General features: G+C 34.9%; 1 protein-coding gene across 4 annotated transcripts in view; it reads right to left on the reverse strand.

Moving 5' to 3' along the window:
• Window positions 1–10732: 10732 nt before the first annotated feature.
• CCSER1 (coiled-coil serine rich protein 1) overlaps window positions 10733–15980 on the reverse strand; it is a 1104264-nt gene continuing 1099016 nt past the window's right edge. For 3 of the 4 annotated variants that reach the window (XM_031469432.2, XM_064484846.1, XM_064484851.1), the window contains exon 11: window positions 10733–13896. In XM_031469432.2, coding sequence (XP_031325292.1) covers window positions 13411–13896 — 486 coding nt within the window. In that variant the 3' untranslated portion in view covers window positions 10733–13410. The remainder of the gene's footprint in view (window positions 13897–15980) is intronic. The other variant, XM_064484855.1, reaches the window with a different exon arrangement.

A 15980-nucleotide genomic window follows, 5' to 3' on the forward strand; every position in this document is an offset into this window, starting at 1 on the left:
AGTTTTCTAATTCTGACTATATTATATAAATCTGAGTTTTGTGTACTTTTCCTTCAGTTTAAAGAGCTACTTTCAACATTTTTTGTAAGGCTGATCATGCTGACTCCCTTAGCTTTTGTCTGGGAAAGCCTTTATTTCTCCTTAATGATTGAAGGTAACATTTGACAGAGTATTTTTGGCTGACAATTTTTATCTTTCAATCTTTGACTATGTCATTGTACTCTCTCTTGAGCTTCTGCTGAGAAATCTGCTGATAGCCTAAGGGGAGGTCCTTTGTAGGCTATCTTCTTTTATTCTCCTGGCTGCCTTTAAATTTCTTTATTGTTGACTTTTGATAGTTTTAATGTAATGTGTCTTGTAGAAAGTCTTTTTTTTTTTCATTAAGATAGTAAGGTGTTTTATTAGCTTCATGGACTTATATATCCAGTTCCTTCTCCAGGTTTGGGAAGTTCTCACCTATTGGTTCTTTAAATATGCTCTCTGTTCCCTTCTTCCACCTTTCTCCTTCTGGGATACTCATTAATTTTATGTTGACACTTCTAATGGAGTCTGATAGTTCTCAGAGTTTCTTCACTTTTAAGAACCTTAGTTCTTAATCCTTTCCACTGGAAACATTTCTATGTCCCTATCCTTGAGCTTTCTTATTCTCTCTTCCATCTGACTTGCTCTATTTCCAGTGTTTTCTAATGCATTCTTCATCTCATTTATTGAGTTCTTTAGCTCAAGAATTTCTGTTTGGTTCTTTTTGAGAATTTCAATCTCTTTAAGTACTCCTGCTCATTAATTTCATTTTTGAGATCGCTGTATTGCCTTTATGAATTTTCTCGTAGCTCATTGAATTTCTTAACATCTATTTTGAATTCTCTGTCAGTTACATTGCAATAGTCCATGTCTTTGGCTTTGATTACTAGAAAATTTTCATTCTTTTTTTGTGATACCTATTATTGTGACTTTTCATAATGTTTGATTAAAAGTGCCTCTACCACTACATCTGAAGTAGTGAACATCTTTTTTTATTTAGGTAAGGCTTTGTTTACTTAGATTCTAACAATTCAACAGATTGGTAATTAGGAGTCTTTCATTTTCCAGAATGTGGTGTTATAACACACGTTTTTGGTTTGTCTTATCAAAGCTGACTCAGTGCTAAGGTTGGGAATGCACATAAAATAAGCTGGAGAGAGAGAAAAAGAGCTTGATGGCAGATGAGGGGTGAGGTGTGTCCTTAGCACTTTAGGCTTTGGGTGTGCCCACAGCTTGGTAAGGGGATCTTTGAGTTGTAGTCCCAGATGTCTTTGGGCCATCCTTTTGCCAGAATCCCTGTGCAGACATTTTTAGTTCTCTTTGTTAGGTTTCCCCCTTTCCTTTCCTTTCCTTTCCTTCCCCCAAGTCACTGTGATCTGTCCTCAGAGAGAGCAGTGAGTCCCTTCAGCTGTAGGCGGGTGTAGCTGGCTAAACCCCTACTGACCCTCTTCACCCTCCACCTCCTCTGCCATAGAGGTCGTGGTGGCCCACTGCCTCCTCTGCTACAACTGCCTCTGCCACTCCCATCACCTCCACCATCACTCTTCTGGATTCTCTAGTCAGGGTTTCTAGTTGGTCAGGACTGGGTACTACACTCAGCAGTAGGCGGAACTATGAATTAGCTTCCTTGCTCTCAGAGGGCAGCATAATGGAACCCAGGATTTACATGGCTCATGTTTGGGGAACCCTAATCAGGCAAGATTATCTACTGAATATCCTGGTTAGCTGGGGTTGCCGACCTTGCTCTGCAGACAGGGAAAACCATGGGCTGTGCTCTCTGTTCAAGTGCCACTGTTAACAGGGTTGTTGGATGGGCTATGCATCTTTCCATGTGCTCTGGTACATAAGATTAGCCTTTATTTATTATTTTCTGTAGTGATAGGTGCCAGAGGCTTCAAATTCCTCTAGTGTTCTTGTTTTGGTCTCATTTGTTGACCATGGCTTCTGTAAGTACACTTCAGAGAGTCTATACTTTGCAACAATTTTAGCTGTAATCCACTGTTATATTGGAGCCCTACTGGTGCAGTGGTAAGTTGTGAGAGAGGGAAAGTGTTCTATAATATGATAAAATCTCAGTCCTTTTTTCCCGGGCTATGAACTTCACAAGAATTTCTTAGCGTCTCCCCACCCCTTAAGTAAGAGAAAAGCTAGAGGGGGCTGGAGTGGGAAAAATACCCTTCCCCTAAATGGTATAAATTTGCAGTAAAATCTTTTTCCTGGAGAATAGACTTTGTTAGGGAGAATGCTCTGGACATATTTTACAATGACTTTTATTCTCCTTGGCCAGGAGGAGATCATTCTTGGATCTTTTTCATGTGAACTTGGTAGATTTCCTGGATGTAAAATTCATGAAAGTATGAGGTCCTCCCAAGACTGTGTGCCTGTGAGTGTCTTACACTTATACTCATCTATACAATTATACTCATCAAGCTCCAACAATTCATTAAAATTACAATTTAAGTATTCCTGTCGGATTGTCTCTCTAGTGGTGTCTGCTCCAGGAAAACTGATTTTGGCTGTGATTCTCTAGATTTGATTGTTTTCCTATTTCAGGGTTACTGTTTGCCTTGCAACCTAGTTGTGTTGATCTGGGTCCATGAAAGATCATTGGTTTTCAGTTTGTTTAACTTTTCCTTACCGTCAGGGTTGAAATGGTAATTTCTAAGAGCTTTACAAGTTGGAGCTGAAATAATCTTTCAATTATATATTTTATTTAAGAAAGTTTCCTTGAATTTTAGTTAGCTATGTATTTTATCATAAATATTGGTTAATCATTATCAAGAACTTTTTTTAGACACTAATTAAATATGTGATTTTTTTCTAATTGTTTTTTTGATGGACTACATTAATTTTTCTGATGTTGAAAATGCATCTTTGCATTCTTGGTATGAAGTCTTCACGATTATGATATATTTTGTTTAATTTTGGTTCGATTGCCTAATACTTTATTTTTATATTTTTCTTCTATGGCCATAAGTAAAATGGATCTAGGATTTTCTTTTTACTTCTTGTTTATAAGTAAAATGGGTCTATATTTTTCCTTAATTTGGAAACCTGTTTATAATAATCTTATAAGTGGTACTTGGAAGCTTTGGATTTTTTCAAATTTCTACAATAATAATTTGGGAATTAACTATTCCTCGTGAGATTGGTAGAAACTTGTACCCTTTCAACACCAAGCTGTGAGGTTTAATTGTAAATGAATAGATCCAGTGACTGTAGCCCTAAGCCCTTGCTCCTAGCACTCCTGTGAACCACATCTTAGTCAACTGTCTTGGGAATTACTTCTAGGAGTTGGATTATAAATACCATGAAAAGTTTGCACGTTTATTCATAGTAGTGATATTCTAAATGTAAAGAAATCCAGTGCCTGGTAAGTCTGCTTTGTGTGACTTGCCATAGTCGTGTGCTTTTCTAATTGCCTAAGAACCCACACAGATTCTGTAGGATGACTACAGTAGACAAAATGAATTTGAAAGATTTTAAATGATATATGTGAAATACTGTGACAGGGTTTTTTCATATATATTATCTAATTTAGTCTTTAACCTTTTGTGGTAGGAATTATTAGCCACATTTTCACATATGAGAAAATTGAAGATTTATAGAATTCAGTAGTTTTGCCAGATCTGTATAACCAGTAAGCTATGCAGCCAAGGTTCAGAGTTACTTCCCTCCCACTCCAGAGCTGTTACTCAGTGGCCACTTTTTCTGTGCTACACAAGTACGTTATCACTGTGATAACTTACACTGGCCCTGTTTTTCTGTCTCAAACTTCTGTTTCGAATATAGGGTGACTGCTCTGATTATTTAGAAACCTTTCTTAATAACTCTGATAGAAATAATTTTTCTCTTTTCTGTATTTATATAGAACAGCACTGTCTGATAGAGCCATCTGGGCCTCTTACTGGCCATGTGACTTGGGGACAAATTGATAATCCTTATTGTTCTCAAAGGTAAAATAGGAATAATAATATGAATGTCTACCATAGGCTTGTTGTGAGGATTACATAAGAAAATCCATGTTTTTGTTTTTTTCTTAATTTTTAACTTTATGTGTATTTCTTATTCATGTTAAGCATTTAACATCATGCCTACATATATAGGACATCACTCAGTAATTGTTAGGCATTATTAAAATTAATAAGAATCTGTTTTGGGTCACTAGACAGAGCTCCTAACCAGTATTTCTACGTGAATAAATGAAACGTTAATTTAAACACCTGAGTATAAGTAAATGATCATTTCGCCTTTATGTCCTAAGTGCAGAGCACACAATCTGGCGGATGGTGGGGAACCATACATATAGGTGGGTTACATATGCACGGACGTAGCTGGTTATGCATGTACTGTAATAAGGCTGTCAGAATGGCTTCATTCAGGAATACTAACATTGTCCTTAATAACAACAACAAAAAAAGGAAAGTTCTTTAAAGTGTAGATAATTCTTCTGAGTGATTGTAACCCTATTAATTTTAAATCTTATATTCACTATTTTACCTGCTCCAAAGCATGGAGGAGGTTTTTCAACATCAGAACTTTCAGTGGAAAATTGAGAATCTATTATTACTAATCTAGGCTTTAAGGCTTTCATGCATATGTTGAGAGGAAGCTTAACAGGAGGAGGTAATTTATAAGGCTGCTATCTCATTTAGGAATTACTGGAGAGAGAGAGAATTGGAACACCTTGACCGTACAATATAATGAAAACAAAATAGCCAAGACTTTGGCTAGTTGTATTTTTTCCTGTCCTCTATCTGATATACTGCTCAAATGTTAAGCCATGCCGTTTTCCTGCCAGCTCTGTTTGTCAGCTAAGCACAGCATCAATACTCTGTTACCAATACTGGTAAGAGGCAGTAGTTTCAGTTCATAATATACTATCATCAAATATCTTGGGAAACTGTTTTATCACCTCCTGCAGTTGAGTGGTTCAAGTAGTCCTAATAATGTGAATAATTCCTCTCTAATAAGTATTTGTACAGTCTCTTTTGAAAGATGAATGTAATCATCTTTGGGGCAAAACCAAATTGCATATTTCCAATGACTCCAATTTTATGTTTTATGTGATAGCATGATTGTCCTAATCTATGTAATAGGCTTATCTGTAATGTGAATGAGTTGATGTGAATGGCTGTGTTGGTTCCTGAACTTCATTATGAAAGATGCCTCTGGAAACTTCTACATTCAGACCTTGTTTCTGAAAGTAGGGGTTGATGTAACTCTTACTGATTAGATGAGATGTTAGTTTAAGTTGATCTACAAATATCCTACATCAACTTTTTGTGTTCTACTAATTATGTTGATTATCTTTCTGACTTTTTATTATGACTCAGGTAGATTAATGTTTATTCTTTTAATTTCAACAACATGTAATATTATTATCTCGCTAGCCTACATCTGTTCTTAGGCAATTATAAATGGTAGGTTTTCATTTTAGTTTCCACACACAAGACAATCCTTCAATATACTGTTTAAAATCTTTATATTCAGTTTTTAGCAACATGGAAGTCTGCTGGTTAGCCATGTGTTTTTTGTTCTTTGTTTTGTTTGTTTGTTTATTTCTTTGTTTCTTGCCAATAAATATTCTTTATTTTAAGGAACTTATATACAGAACAGTGATTATGGCTAGTGAGATGGTGCTACAGTTTTATCAAATGTACTCAACTTAAGTGATACTTGGATCCAGAAGCTGTCAGGTAACACTTTTGAGCCATCTGTTCTGTTTAAGGATAAAACTCTTATCAGCCTCTGACCTAAGGTATCCAGTATAGACTCTTTAATGTCAGCCATATAGTTGAATTTCTGGGATGTGGTTAGATTTCACTGTTCAGTAGATTTCAAGACTGTGTATGTATGTATATCCCTCCTTATTTCTAGCTCTTTTTTAATAGAAAATATATATAATGTTGAGTCCAAACTGGCATAAGAGATAAGAACACCTTCCACATGGTTTCTAACTAAAAATTAACCTTACTTAAATATTTCCTTTTTCATGTATAAGAACCTGTGAAGGGAAAAATAAAATTAACCCAAACAATAGCAATGCATCACAACATGCAAAAGCATCTTCTAGCATCATTTTGTTTTTTAGTTTTAGTCACATGATTACCCGTGTATTATAAGTAATGCTTTTAGATGAAGCAATACCCTTTTCTACTGTGAAATTAGAGGTCTAGGGGAGCCCTACACGTGAGACTAAACCAAGTGCTACACTTGGCTAAATTATAATTAAATTACTTTTCTGTGATTATAACCATAACCAAAGGGTTTGTAGATGATTGCAAACAGAATTTAAAAGTGGAGTTTATGCATTCTCATTAAGTCTTCAGAATAATCTCTAAAAGTTAATACCATCACTAATTTAATTAAAAAAATCAATACAGTGGTTTTTGACATTCTTTATAGAAAAAAAGAGTTCAGAATCAAAGGGAAACTCTTCCTGTGGTCAGGAAAATGGATTGAATCTTAAATCAAAAGGTCATACTACATATAAATTATAAAATACATTGGTCATTTCAGCTTTTTGAAATCACATTATATAAAAGCATACAACAGAAGAGCACCATTTACTATGAAGTTGTAAAGTTACAGACAATATCTGATTAACTCAAATAAATAATATTAAGGTATACTTTTAAAGCCTGCAGTAGCATTTTAAGTATGTTCTTTCCTATTGGCTGTTATGGATGCCAAACAGATACATATTCATGCACTGTTTCAAATGCTTGAGTAGCTATTCTGATTCATTCATCTTCCAGCCATTTTAGAAAACTCCATATGTGTGTTTGTGTGTGTGTGAGAGAGACAGAATTTAGAAGAATTTTGTATTTTTTGTATTGTTACAAAATATATAGAATCAAGAAACAATTTCATAAATTACAAAGTCAAAACATTGAGATGTATTTTGAACTCTGATAAGTTGTAAAAAAAAAAATGAGGCTAAAGAGTACAGTCTAGAATGAAAAGATTCCATACATGTCTTGAAATGAAACAACAGTATCATATTCCTGTAATGGTGCCTGGGATATTGTACATTGTCACTGTGTATCAGAAATGGGGAAAATAGCATGGGGGCAGAGGATGTGGAAATAGAAGTGATGTCACCTGGATGATGAAGTAAGTGGCTTATTTCCCTTCTCCCAGTCATCACAACTGCAAGGACCTAGAAATAAATCACATTGCTTTATGCCCAGTGTGAATACATGTGTAAAACAATCTATCACCAAGACAGCTTCAGAACAAATTAATGTCATAATGAAAGCAGTCAAGTACCACACAACATATTTGTTGTTTTAAAATTTATTTTGCAGAAGAATTATGCATATTTTTCCAATTGCCATGCTTATCAATCTTTTCTCAGAATATTAGTCAAATGGTGAAATTTCCATTAAATAAAATCACTGATCTTTTTGGGAAATCAAGAACCACAAAAGAAATTATACTATGGCATTCAATATTACTAAAAATTATAATTTTCACAGTAATTTGCTATTTATTATCTTTCTCAGTAAATTTTTAGTTTTAGAGAATAGAAAATATTGGAACAAATGTTAACAATCTCAGACCAACATATATTAGAATACATCAAATTGTATTTTTCCCCTAAAATTAGGATCTAGCTAAGTTCATATTCCAATTCCCTTGAATTCCTGAAAACAAGATTTTGGAAGAGACAATTTATGGTAGGGTTATTCCTTACTCACATATTATTTAGGTATACATTATTAACTACAAAATGAAATGTAATTCCTATAAAAATTTAAGACAGATAAATTTCTAGTTCTCATTTAATTTCAGTTCTTTCTGAATATTTAAGAAACTTTAAATCAGCTGTTAATTTTTGTCCCTACATGGAAACATCCAATTTTGCAGTTACCTTGTTGTGTAAATGTAAGGCAGCACAAACATATCAAATTCAACGTATGTATCAATATCCTCAGAAAATAAAGGAAAGAAATAATAAGATAATCTGGTAACAAGGTTACTTTTCATCTACTGTATGTTTTCCTTATGTTACTTTATTGATCCTCTGCTTTAAAAAATATAACATGAAATTACTTCTCAGCATTTTTCCCAGTTGCCTTCAAGAAATGAGAACTAGGATGTCAGATTTTCTAGGTGGTTATCTGGAAATGCTGAAAGTGCTTTCCTCTCAGGGTTTTGTATTTATTGATCCAAACATCAACAATTGTTCTTAAAAACCTTTGGAATGAGTAGTATTCTGGTTTGCTGACATTGATCATTGCTCAGATTTTCTTTCCCAGCTGTATCGATGGAATTTTAAGAGTAAAGGAGATTGAGGCAGCACATGTATACTTGAATCATTCTGCCTCCTTGGGAGTAAGCCTAACTCTGGAGGGAAGCATAGTATAAATGGAAAGATCAAGGGTCATGAAGTCTAGTTCTGTTAAACATACCTGTTGTGTGTCCCTGGCAAGTTACCTAACCTTTCTGATCTCATCTATGAAATGAGTAAAACAATAGCAAACTTACTAGGCTGCTGTAAGCTGAAAATGAATGCTATGGACTGGATGTCCAGTCCCCCCAAAGTTAAATGTTAAAGCCTTAACCTCCATGTAATGGTACTTGGAGAAGGGACTTAGGAAAGTAATTAGGTTTAGATGAGGTCTTGATGGTGGGACCCTATGATGGGATTAGTGACCTTATAAGAAGAGAAACAGACCACAGCTTGTTTACTCTCTGCCATATGAGAAAACAGAGGACACAGCTGTCTGCAAATTAGGATTTGAATCAGCTCTCACCTTGACCTTAGACCTCTGTCTGGGCTTCTAGAGCTGCAGGAAATAAATGTCTGTTGTTTAGGCCTCCCAGTCAGTGGTATTTTGTATTAGCAGCCAGAACTTACTAGAACAGTGAGGTAATGTTTGGAAAGCATGATCAGATGAATTTTATGTTCAAGAGGAAGAAGTATGCTCGTTAGATTAAACTAGTGAAGTTAATGGGGCTACAGTGAAAGTTCTCTAGAAGGAAGTGTGATAGCCCACATTCTAGCTCACTTACTCAGGTGGGAGAAGCTTCTCTGTATTAATCAACAGTTGCTATCGTGTCATCACTTCTGTGGGAAATTCACAAGGTCTGGAAGAGGGTGAACTGTCTTCATTCAGTTCCACGGTAACATGCCTTGAGAATGATAGCTTTGACTTCTGTTTTTGAGTTACGCTACTTGGAACTACAACTGGGTTCTGAGAAAGATCAAATTTATTGTAAATAAATAGTTGGTGGATATGTTTGTGATTCTGTTGGTGAAAGAACTTGGCACAGATTGAGATTTGAAAAACATTTGGCAATGATAATGTATATTGTTAGAGAAGTGGGCTTCTTTGTTTAGTTGGTTGGGAGTTGGCCGTTTGTTTTTATACTATGGTGCAATTCAGGTTTTCTAAGAACCCAAACTAGTTTATATTTTCTATCATCCCTGCCATGTGTGTAGATACATCCTAGAGCTGGCATGACAAATGTAACACACGGGAAAAGAACAAGAAAAAAAGTATAAATTACTTAAGAATATTATGTGTGATTGAATTATTTCTTTCTTGAGGGAAAAAAAAAGAAAATACATTTAAAAAGACATGATAATAAAACCTAAATAGAGTCAAGCCCCAGAATGCAATTGAAATCCAGGTATAAATGAATCAGTGCTGCATTTAAATGGGTATATCGCCAGGGAAAAGCCTCTGGCCGTGGGGAATGTGACTCAGCAAGAAGAAAGGCAATCACAGACAGCACCTTTTCAGTCATCCCCCTTTCTCTTCCACGTTGATCTACACGTGGTTTAATGCAATTGTAAGTGGCTGTTTTGAAGCACTTCCTACTTCTATGAATATTTGGAATATAAAATTCTGAAAGTGAAAAAGTGGAACAAAATTGAGATTATAATGATAAAACTATACCCAATATTCCAAGTTACCCACCATAGTGGGTTACCACTTCTTAATAATGAGAAAGGTGATAATGAATGTGGGTAATTGTGGAGAAGTAGTACTCACCATTCAATAAACTGCTCCTACTACTCTATCAGCACCTAAGTGATTATGAAAGATCTTGGGAGGACTAGTGGAATGTGACCATTTGTCATGGGAATGTGGTCTTTAAATACATGATAATAAAGAGAAAATCTTAACTCTTAGGGGAGATATTATTTCCATTAAACACACCCAAGGTAAAGAAAACAAAACAAAATGTGAAGTTCCCTTTGAATTCAGTAAATTATTTTGAATACAGTAACACTCAGAAAATAATAACAGGCTAGGATTGAATCTTGGGAAATAGAAGATGTAAAACACAGGTCATAGACTTGGATTAATTATGGAAATCTTTGTAAACATTTTAAGTTAGGTAAGCATGGGCATATCTACAAATGTTTAATGTGGACTAGAGGCTGGTTATTTTATTTCTATCTCTAATCAATAAGTAACAGAAACGACTTGAATGATCTGTGGCCCTAGGTCCTTACCCTGAGCATATTGATACTGGTTGATTCACATTGTCAGCATCACAGCTACAGTTTCATGGTGTCATCTGCACAAAGATGATGATGATCCAAAGAAGCAAAAATAGTTTGAGAGAGAATAATTTTGCTGCGACTCTTAGCATATAAAATCATTTGAAAAAAAAATTACTAAGTTCATAGAAAGACAGTTGCATGTTCCAATTATTATAAAAATGAGAACAGTTTATTTCAGGTGGAAACAGCTTTTCCTCAAGGAATGTCTCTTCTTAGGTGTCCTTTAACACACATTCTAAATTCAGAAGAGAAACTCTGCAGCAAAAATCTTACAGGTTTACTTAGGCTTAGCTACACATACACATGCACAGAAGAAACAGGAAGGGAAAGAAAAGACAACTGCTCCCATCAGAAAAACAAGCACTTTTTCCCCCTGGTGTCATGTCTTTGGATATGTACCGCCTTGGAGAAATGTATAAATCATTTTTATACATGGAACTGTCTTAGAAAACTAGAGATTTTAGTACAAAGAAATCAATTTGCTGAAAGAATGCCCACATGAGTTCTCTATGTACACAAGAGGAACTTACAAAGGACCCCTGCTTTACAGTTACTGATGTACATTGGCGTGGTGGGCTTACACCTTCTCCAGGCCTGAGTTACACTTAGTATTACAAATAATATTATAACAATGCTGAAAATACTGATACAAAACAGCTTTAAGATGATATTTCCAAAAAATACCCCTCCTTTTAAAATTGAACTGTTTAATCCAGGTTTTCTTTTTGAATGTTTCAGCTTTAAAAAAGATTTTTCAAGAAAATACTAGTGTTTAAAACATTCTCTTAAAATGTCTATTAAATGACACGTTTTCTTAAATAGATTATTTCTTACAAAGTATAATTCAAAAGTCTATCTTCCAGGAAAACAAAACTATAAACTCCAGAAGTCCAAAGCAAAAACATTATTTGTGATACATAGTTTTTCCATATCCTGGGAAAAAATCCTTGATTCTTTTACTGTGCTAATTTATTTACAGACTTCAAATACTCTAACAACACACACCAACGTTCAGGACAAATGAAGCTGAATTCCACAATAAGTCATCATAATTTTTCTATCACTTCTTAAATATTTTCTAGCCCAAAATGTCTGTCTGCATGAATATTATAACTTCTAAAGTATAGTGGGAATTTTAGATAGCAGTCTCATTAAGCCAAGCAAATTGCAGTGTGCATTATTCTCTTTTGGCAGAATTAAAAACACACAAAGAAAGAAAACATTTGGCAAACATTTGTCTTGATGCACATGTGTTTTCCTTTGGAAAACCAAAATTACAAGAACATTGCATTCACTAAACTCTTTAGTCTTATCAATTCTAATCAAAGTTTAAAAATTGGTCAAAGTTTGATAGTTAAAACTGGGGGCAGGGAACCTAATGGCTTTCCCCAAAGCGTAGATCTCAAATGCACTTTTGCATTAGGAGAAGCGTTTCACATATAGCCATAATTTAAGCAGGTTGGTCAAATGCCATGCTAAAACTGCTATCTCAGTTTCCCTTTGTTCATTTCATGGATTCTGACTGTTAGTGCAAGGGAAACAGATCATGCAGTAGGTATGACAATTTCAATTTGCATGGACTATGCCTAATAAGGGCTCAGTTGTTAGCTTTTATGGTTGTGTAAGAAAACTACAGCCCTGATTCTTACTGGTCATTTTAAAATTATTTATTTATTTCTATAGCTGTAATCAACTCTGCTATTAATTAAACATAAAGGAATTATTTTATTCATCTCAGGTGCACTTAAGTATAAAACATAATAGGCCTTGTTTGTTAAAGGGAAATATTTGCCATCAAACAAGTATGTCTGTTAGAGATTTATTTCTAAGATCAAACTGCCAAAGTTTACAGATATTTCACTTTCTCTTCTAAATCTAGATGACTGAATAGTCAAAATAGTATACAACTGGGCTACCAAGAAAATGACTTTGTTTCTCAATTCATCGTGTAGTCAATGATATGGGTTAATGTATGTAAAGCAAAATTGGACACACATAAAAAGTGAAAATTTAAAAAATACAAGGAAAGTGAAGTCAAATAATATTCTTAGAATGTTCCATCCTCAAATTTAAAAAACTGCTGATATAACCATGCTGGTGACTCAAAGAGCATAGCATGTCATGCTTTATGCATCATTTGACCAAATCCGGCCCACGTTACCACCTCACTGTGTTATGTCATAGTACTTCAACATCAATAGCAAAAACTTAAAGCAAATTTTTTCAAAGATCAGAGCTGTCATTCTCTATTTGGCTAGCAATTACTCAGTCTGAAATCCTTTGTGAACTAAACGTGTAGAGGGTAAAAGAAATAGCACTTTCCCCCTTAATAGTATGGCAAGATGAGCTTGAATGTATGTAACAGAGAGACGAACACGTCTCTAGGTTACATGCAAGAAGCTTCATTCTTCAAATAAACACACCACCAAATATAAGACTTTAAAATCCGTCTTGTCTTCTCCTATTAATTTAAAATTCTTTACAATTCCTTCATCTATTTTATTCCTCACATCTATTTTCACAGTAACAGCATTAAGCGAACAGAGTGCTATTTGATATTACCTTCTGAAACTTCACTGCATATAAGTGACTGATAAAGATAAAAGATAAATTGTGGACTATATAAACCGGCAAGATGGTCTCATTTATTATACATACATATAATGAAGTCTCCAAGGCTATTAAACCTAATTCAATTAACATGCTTAAACCCTCATTCTAAAAAAACAAAGTGTGTCAAATTCTTTGTTTATAACTAAAAATAAAAAGTAGTAAGAAATACATGACAATTTTAATATGAGCTATGCACGAGAAACACTAACCATCTTTATCCCACCCAGAGACAGGACAGGGTGAGTTAACTAGCCATCCTGCTGGCCTAGAGTCTGCAGCTCAGTTGTATGTAAATTGTGATGGAGAAAAACGTTCTTCCTGCTGTACATGTGTAAAGAGATTGGCCCTCTGGGTGGCTGTCCGAACCTGCCTGTGAAGGTTGAATGCTGACGGGCCACAGTGGCTGGGTCCTTTGGTTTCTCTGAGAAGGTGGAGAGCCCTTCTGTCTTAGCTGTTGTCTTCAGAGAGCTCTGCCCCACAGTGGCCCGTAAGTTCTGGGTGACTTCTGACGTGAGGGTTTCGTAAGTTCCTCTAGAGTGTTTGATGACTTCCACTAGTTCCTTGTCCTTCAAAAAATTACTTAAACATAGACTTGAGAGTTGATAGGTTTTGCTTTTGTAGGGGCTTGTCTGGTCTGCTGCTGAGTATCTAAAACGGTCCTCGGTGGGAGTATGCACTGCTTTTCTGTCCCTTGTGCTGAGACTTTGGCTCACAATTCGATTTCGATATGTAGCCTATGGTAAAGACATAGAAAGGAAAAGATGTCTTTAAAAAAAACTACATTCATACCACACCTCGAATACAGAGTGGTGTTTTCACATTTGTGTTCAAAACCCTAAGTTTTCAATAAGGCTTAAAAAACAATCAGAAGACTTCTCCATGAGATTAAATTTCCTAGTATAATACTACTACAAATAGTGGTTAAATGGGTAATTGACTCTAAAAGGCACTTATTAAAATACATTTTTAAGAGCAGTTTCAAGTTGGCAACAAAATTGAGAGGAAGGTACCAAGATTTCTCATATACCCTCTGCCCCTGCACATTCATAACTTCCATTATTATCAACATTACTCAACAGAATGGTGGTACTTTTTATGAGGGATGAACCTACAATGACACATCATAATCACCCAAAGTCCATAGTATACCTTAGGGTTCACTCTTGGAGTTCTACATTCTATGGGTTTCAATAAATTTATAATGACATTGATTCATTATTATAATACCATACAGAGTCTGTTCAGTGCCCTAAAATTCCCTGTCCTTAGCTCTCTCCTCCTCCTCCAACTCTTAGCAACCACTATCTGCATAGTTTTGCCTTTTCAGAATGTCATATAATTGGACTCATACAGTACACAGTCTTCCAGACTGGCTTACTTCACTTAGTAACATGCATTTCAGGTTCCTTGATGGCTTTTCATGGCTTGACAACTCATTTTGTTTCAAAGTTGAACTAAAAGGCATTTGAAATTTATTTATTTAATTTTCTAAATTTGAATTCTATGGTTTTCTTGGAGAATACATATTATTTTAATAAGTAATAAACATCCACATATGAAGCTATAATTTTTGTTGGATTTAACATGCTATATTTACTTGAGTGTACTCTCAGAGAGTTTTAGAATTATCAATATTATGATTCGTATCAGCAAAGTGGTAACCTAGAAATTTAAGGAACTAAAAAAAAAAAAAAGTAATTCCAATGACCTACAGTGAATAATAGAGCACTTAGAAGAAATCTCAGCACATGTTTCATTTAGGCTTTTGGATGCACTTTATTAATCAAAATAAGGTCCATGAATATTTGCCACTTTATTTCTCACAAGAAGTTTGTACTCTAATGATGGGAACAAGACATAGCTTATTGAATCATGTCATGGAGGAAGCAAAGATTACAGGTTGGTGCCAGAATTTCTCTTGAAGAGGGCACTGCCTTGGTTTAGAAAAGTACATTGATATGGAAACTGACTAGCTGGTTTATTGCTCTGGTGGCAAAAAAAAAAAAAAAATGTGAAAGATTTATTGTTGTCACAAAGGAGGAGGAGAAAAGGGAAGAGAAGGAGATGAGAGAAGAGAATAGCACATGTGGCAGTAGGCTAGTACAAAATGTGCTGAAGAAGCCAGTGGAAATTTCTGCGTACCATCTAAATGGCATAATTTCTAATACCCATCTTTTCATTGTTCCTTAGAAAACCATTTCTCCAAACATGATCTCTACCACAAGCCCCAATTTGTTTATCCAGCCATTGTCAGTTTGATTAATTAACATGGGTAATCTAACATAAAACCAAACAAACATGATTTTGACCCTGAAACCTATTCTTGCCCAAATAATCCCCTTTTCTCTTTTTCCTCATACACCTTTAAATGAAGTCCTTGCTGATGTACTGCAAAAATTCAACTTTAAGTTGTCCACTTCTCCTATATCCAATCTAACCTCCTGATCCACTTCTCTGGCATGTATTAAGCATTTAATAAATATTTGCTGAATAAAGTTTTTCTGATTGAGATAATATATAGTATTTATTATGTATCATATGGCAAGCATTCTTCTGATCTCTTACATATTTAACCCCCACAAAAGTCTTTCAGGGTATCTTCTATTATTCCTGTTAAATAGGCTGGAAAGCTGAAGCACAGAGACTTTGTGATGCAGGATAGTCTACTTGATTAACCACGAATTCATTTAGCCTCCCAGTATTTCCATGGGAATATTTCAAAAATGTATCACATTTTTCTAAAGTAAAGTAAGTACATGTAGAACCACACTGTAACTTAAATTGATACTTTAAGATTATTATTCCTGAGATGCAGCTC

Source organism: Camelus dromedarius, chromosome 1, assembly GCF_036321535.1.
Source record: "Camelus dromedarius isolate mCamDro1 chromosome 1, mCamDro1.pat, whole genome shotgun sequence".
NCBI lineage: Eukaryota > Metazoa > Chordata > Mammalia > Artiodactyla > Camelidae > Camelus > Camelus dromedarius.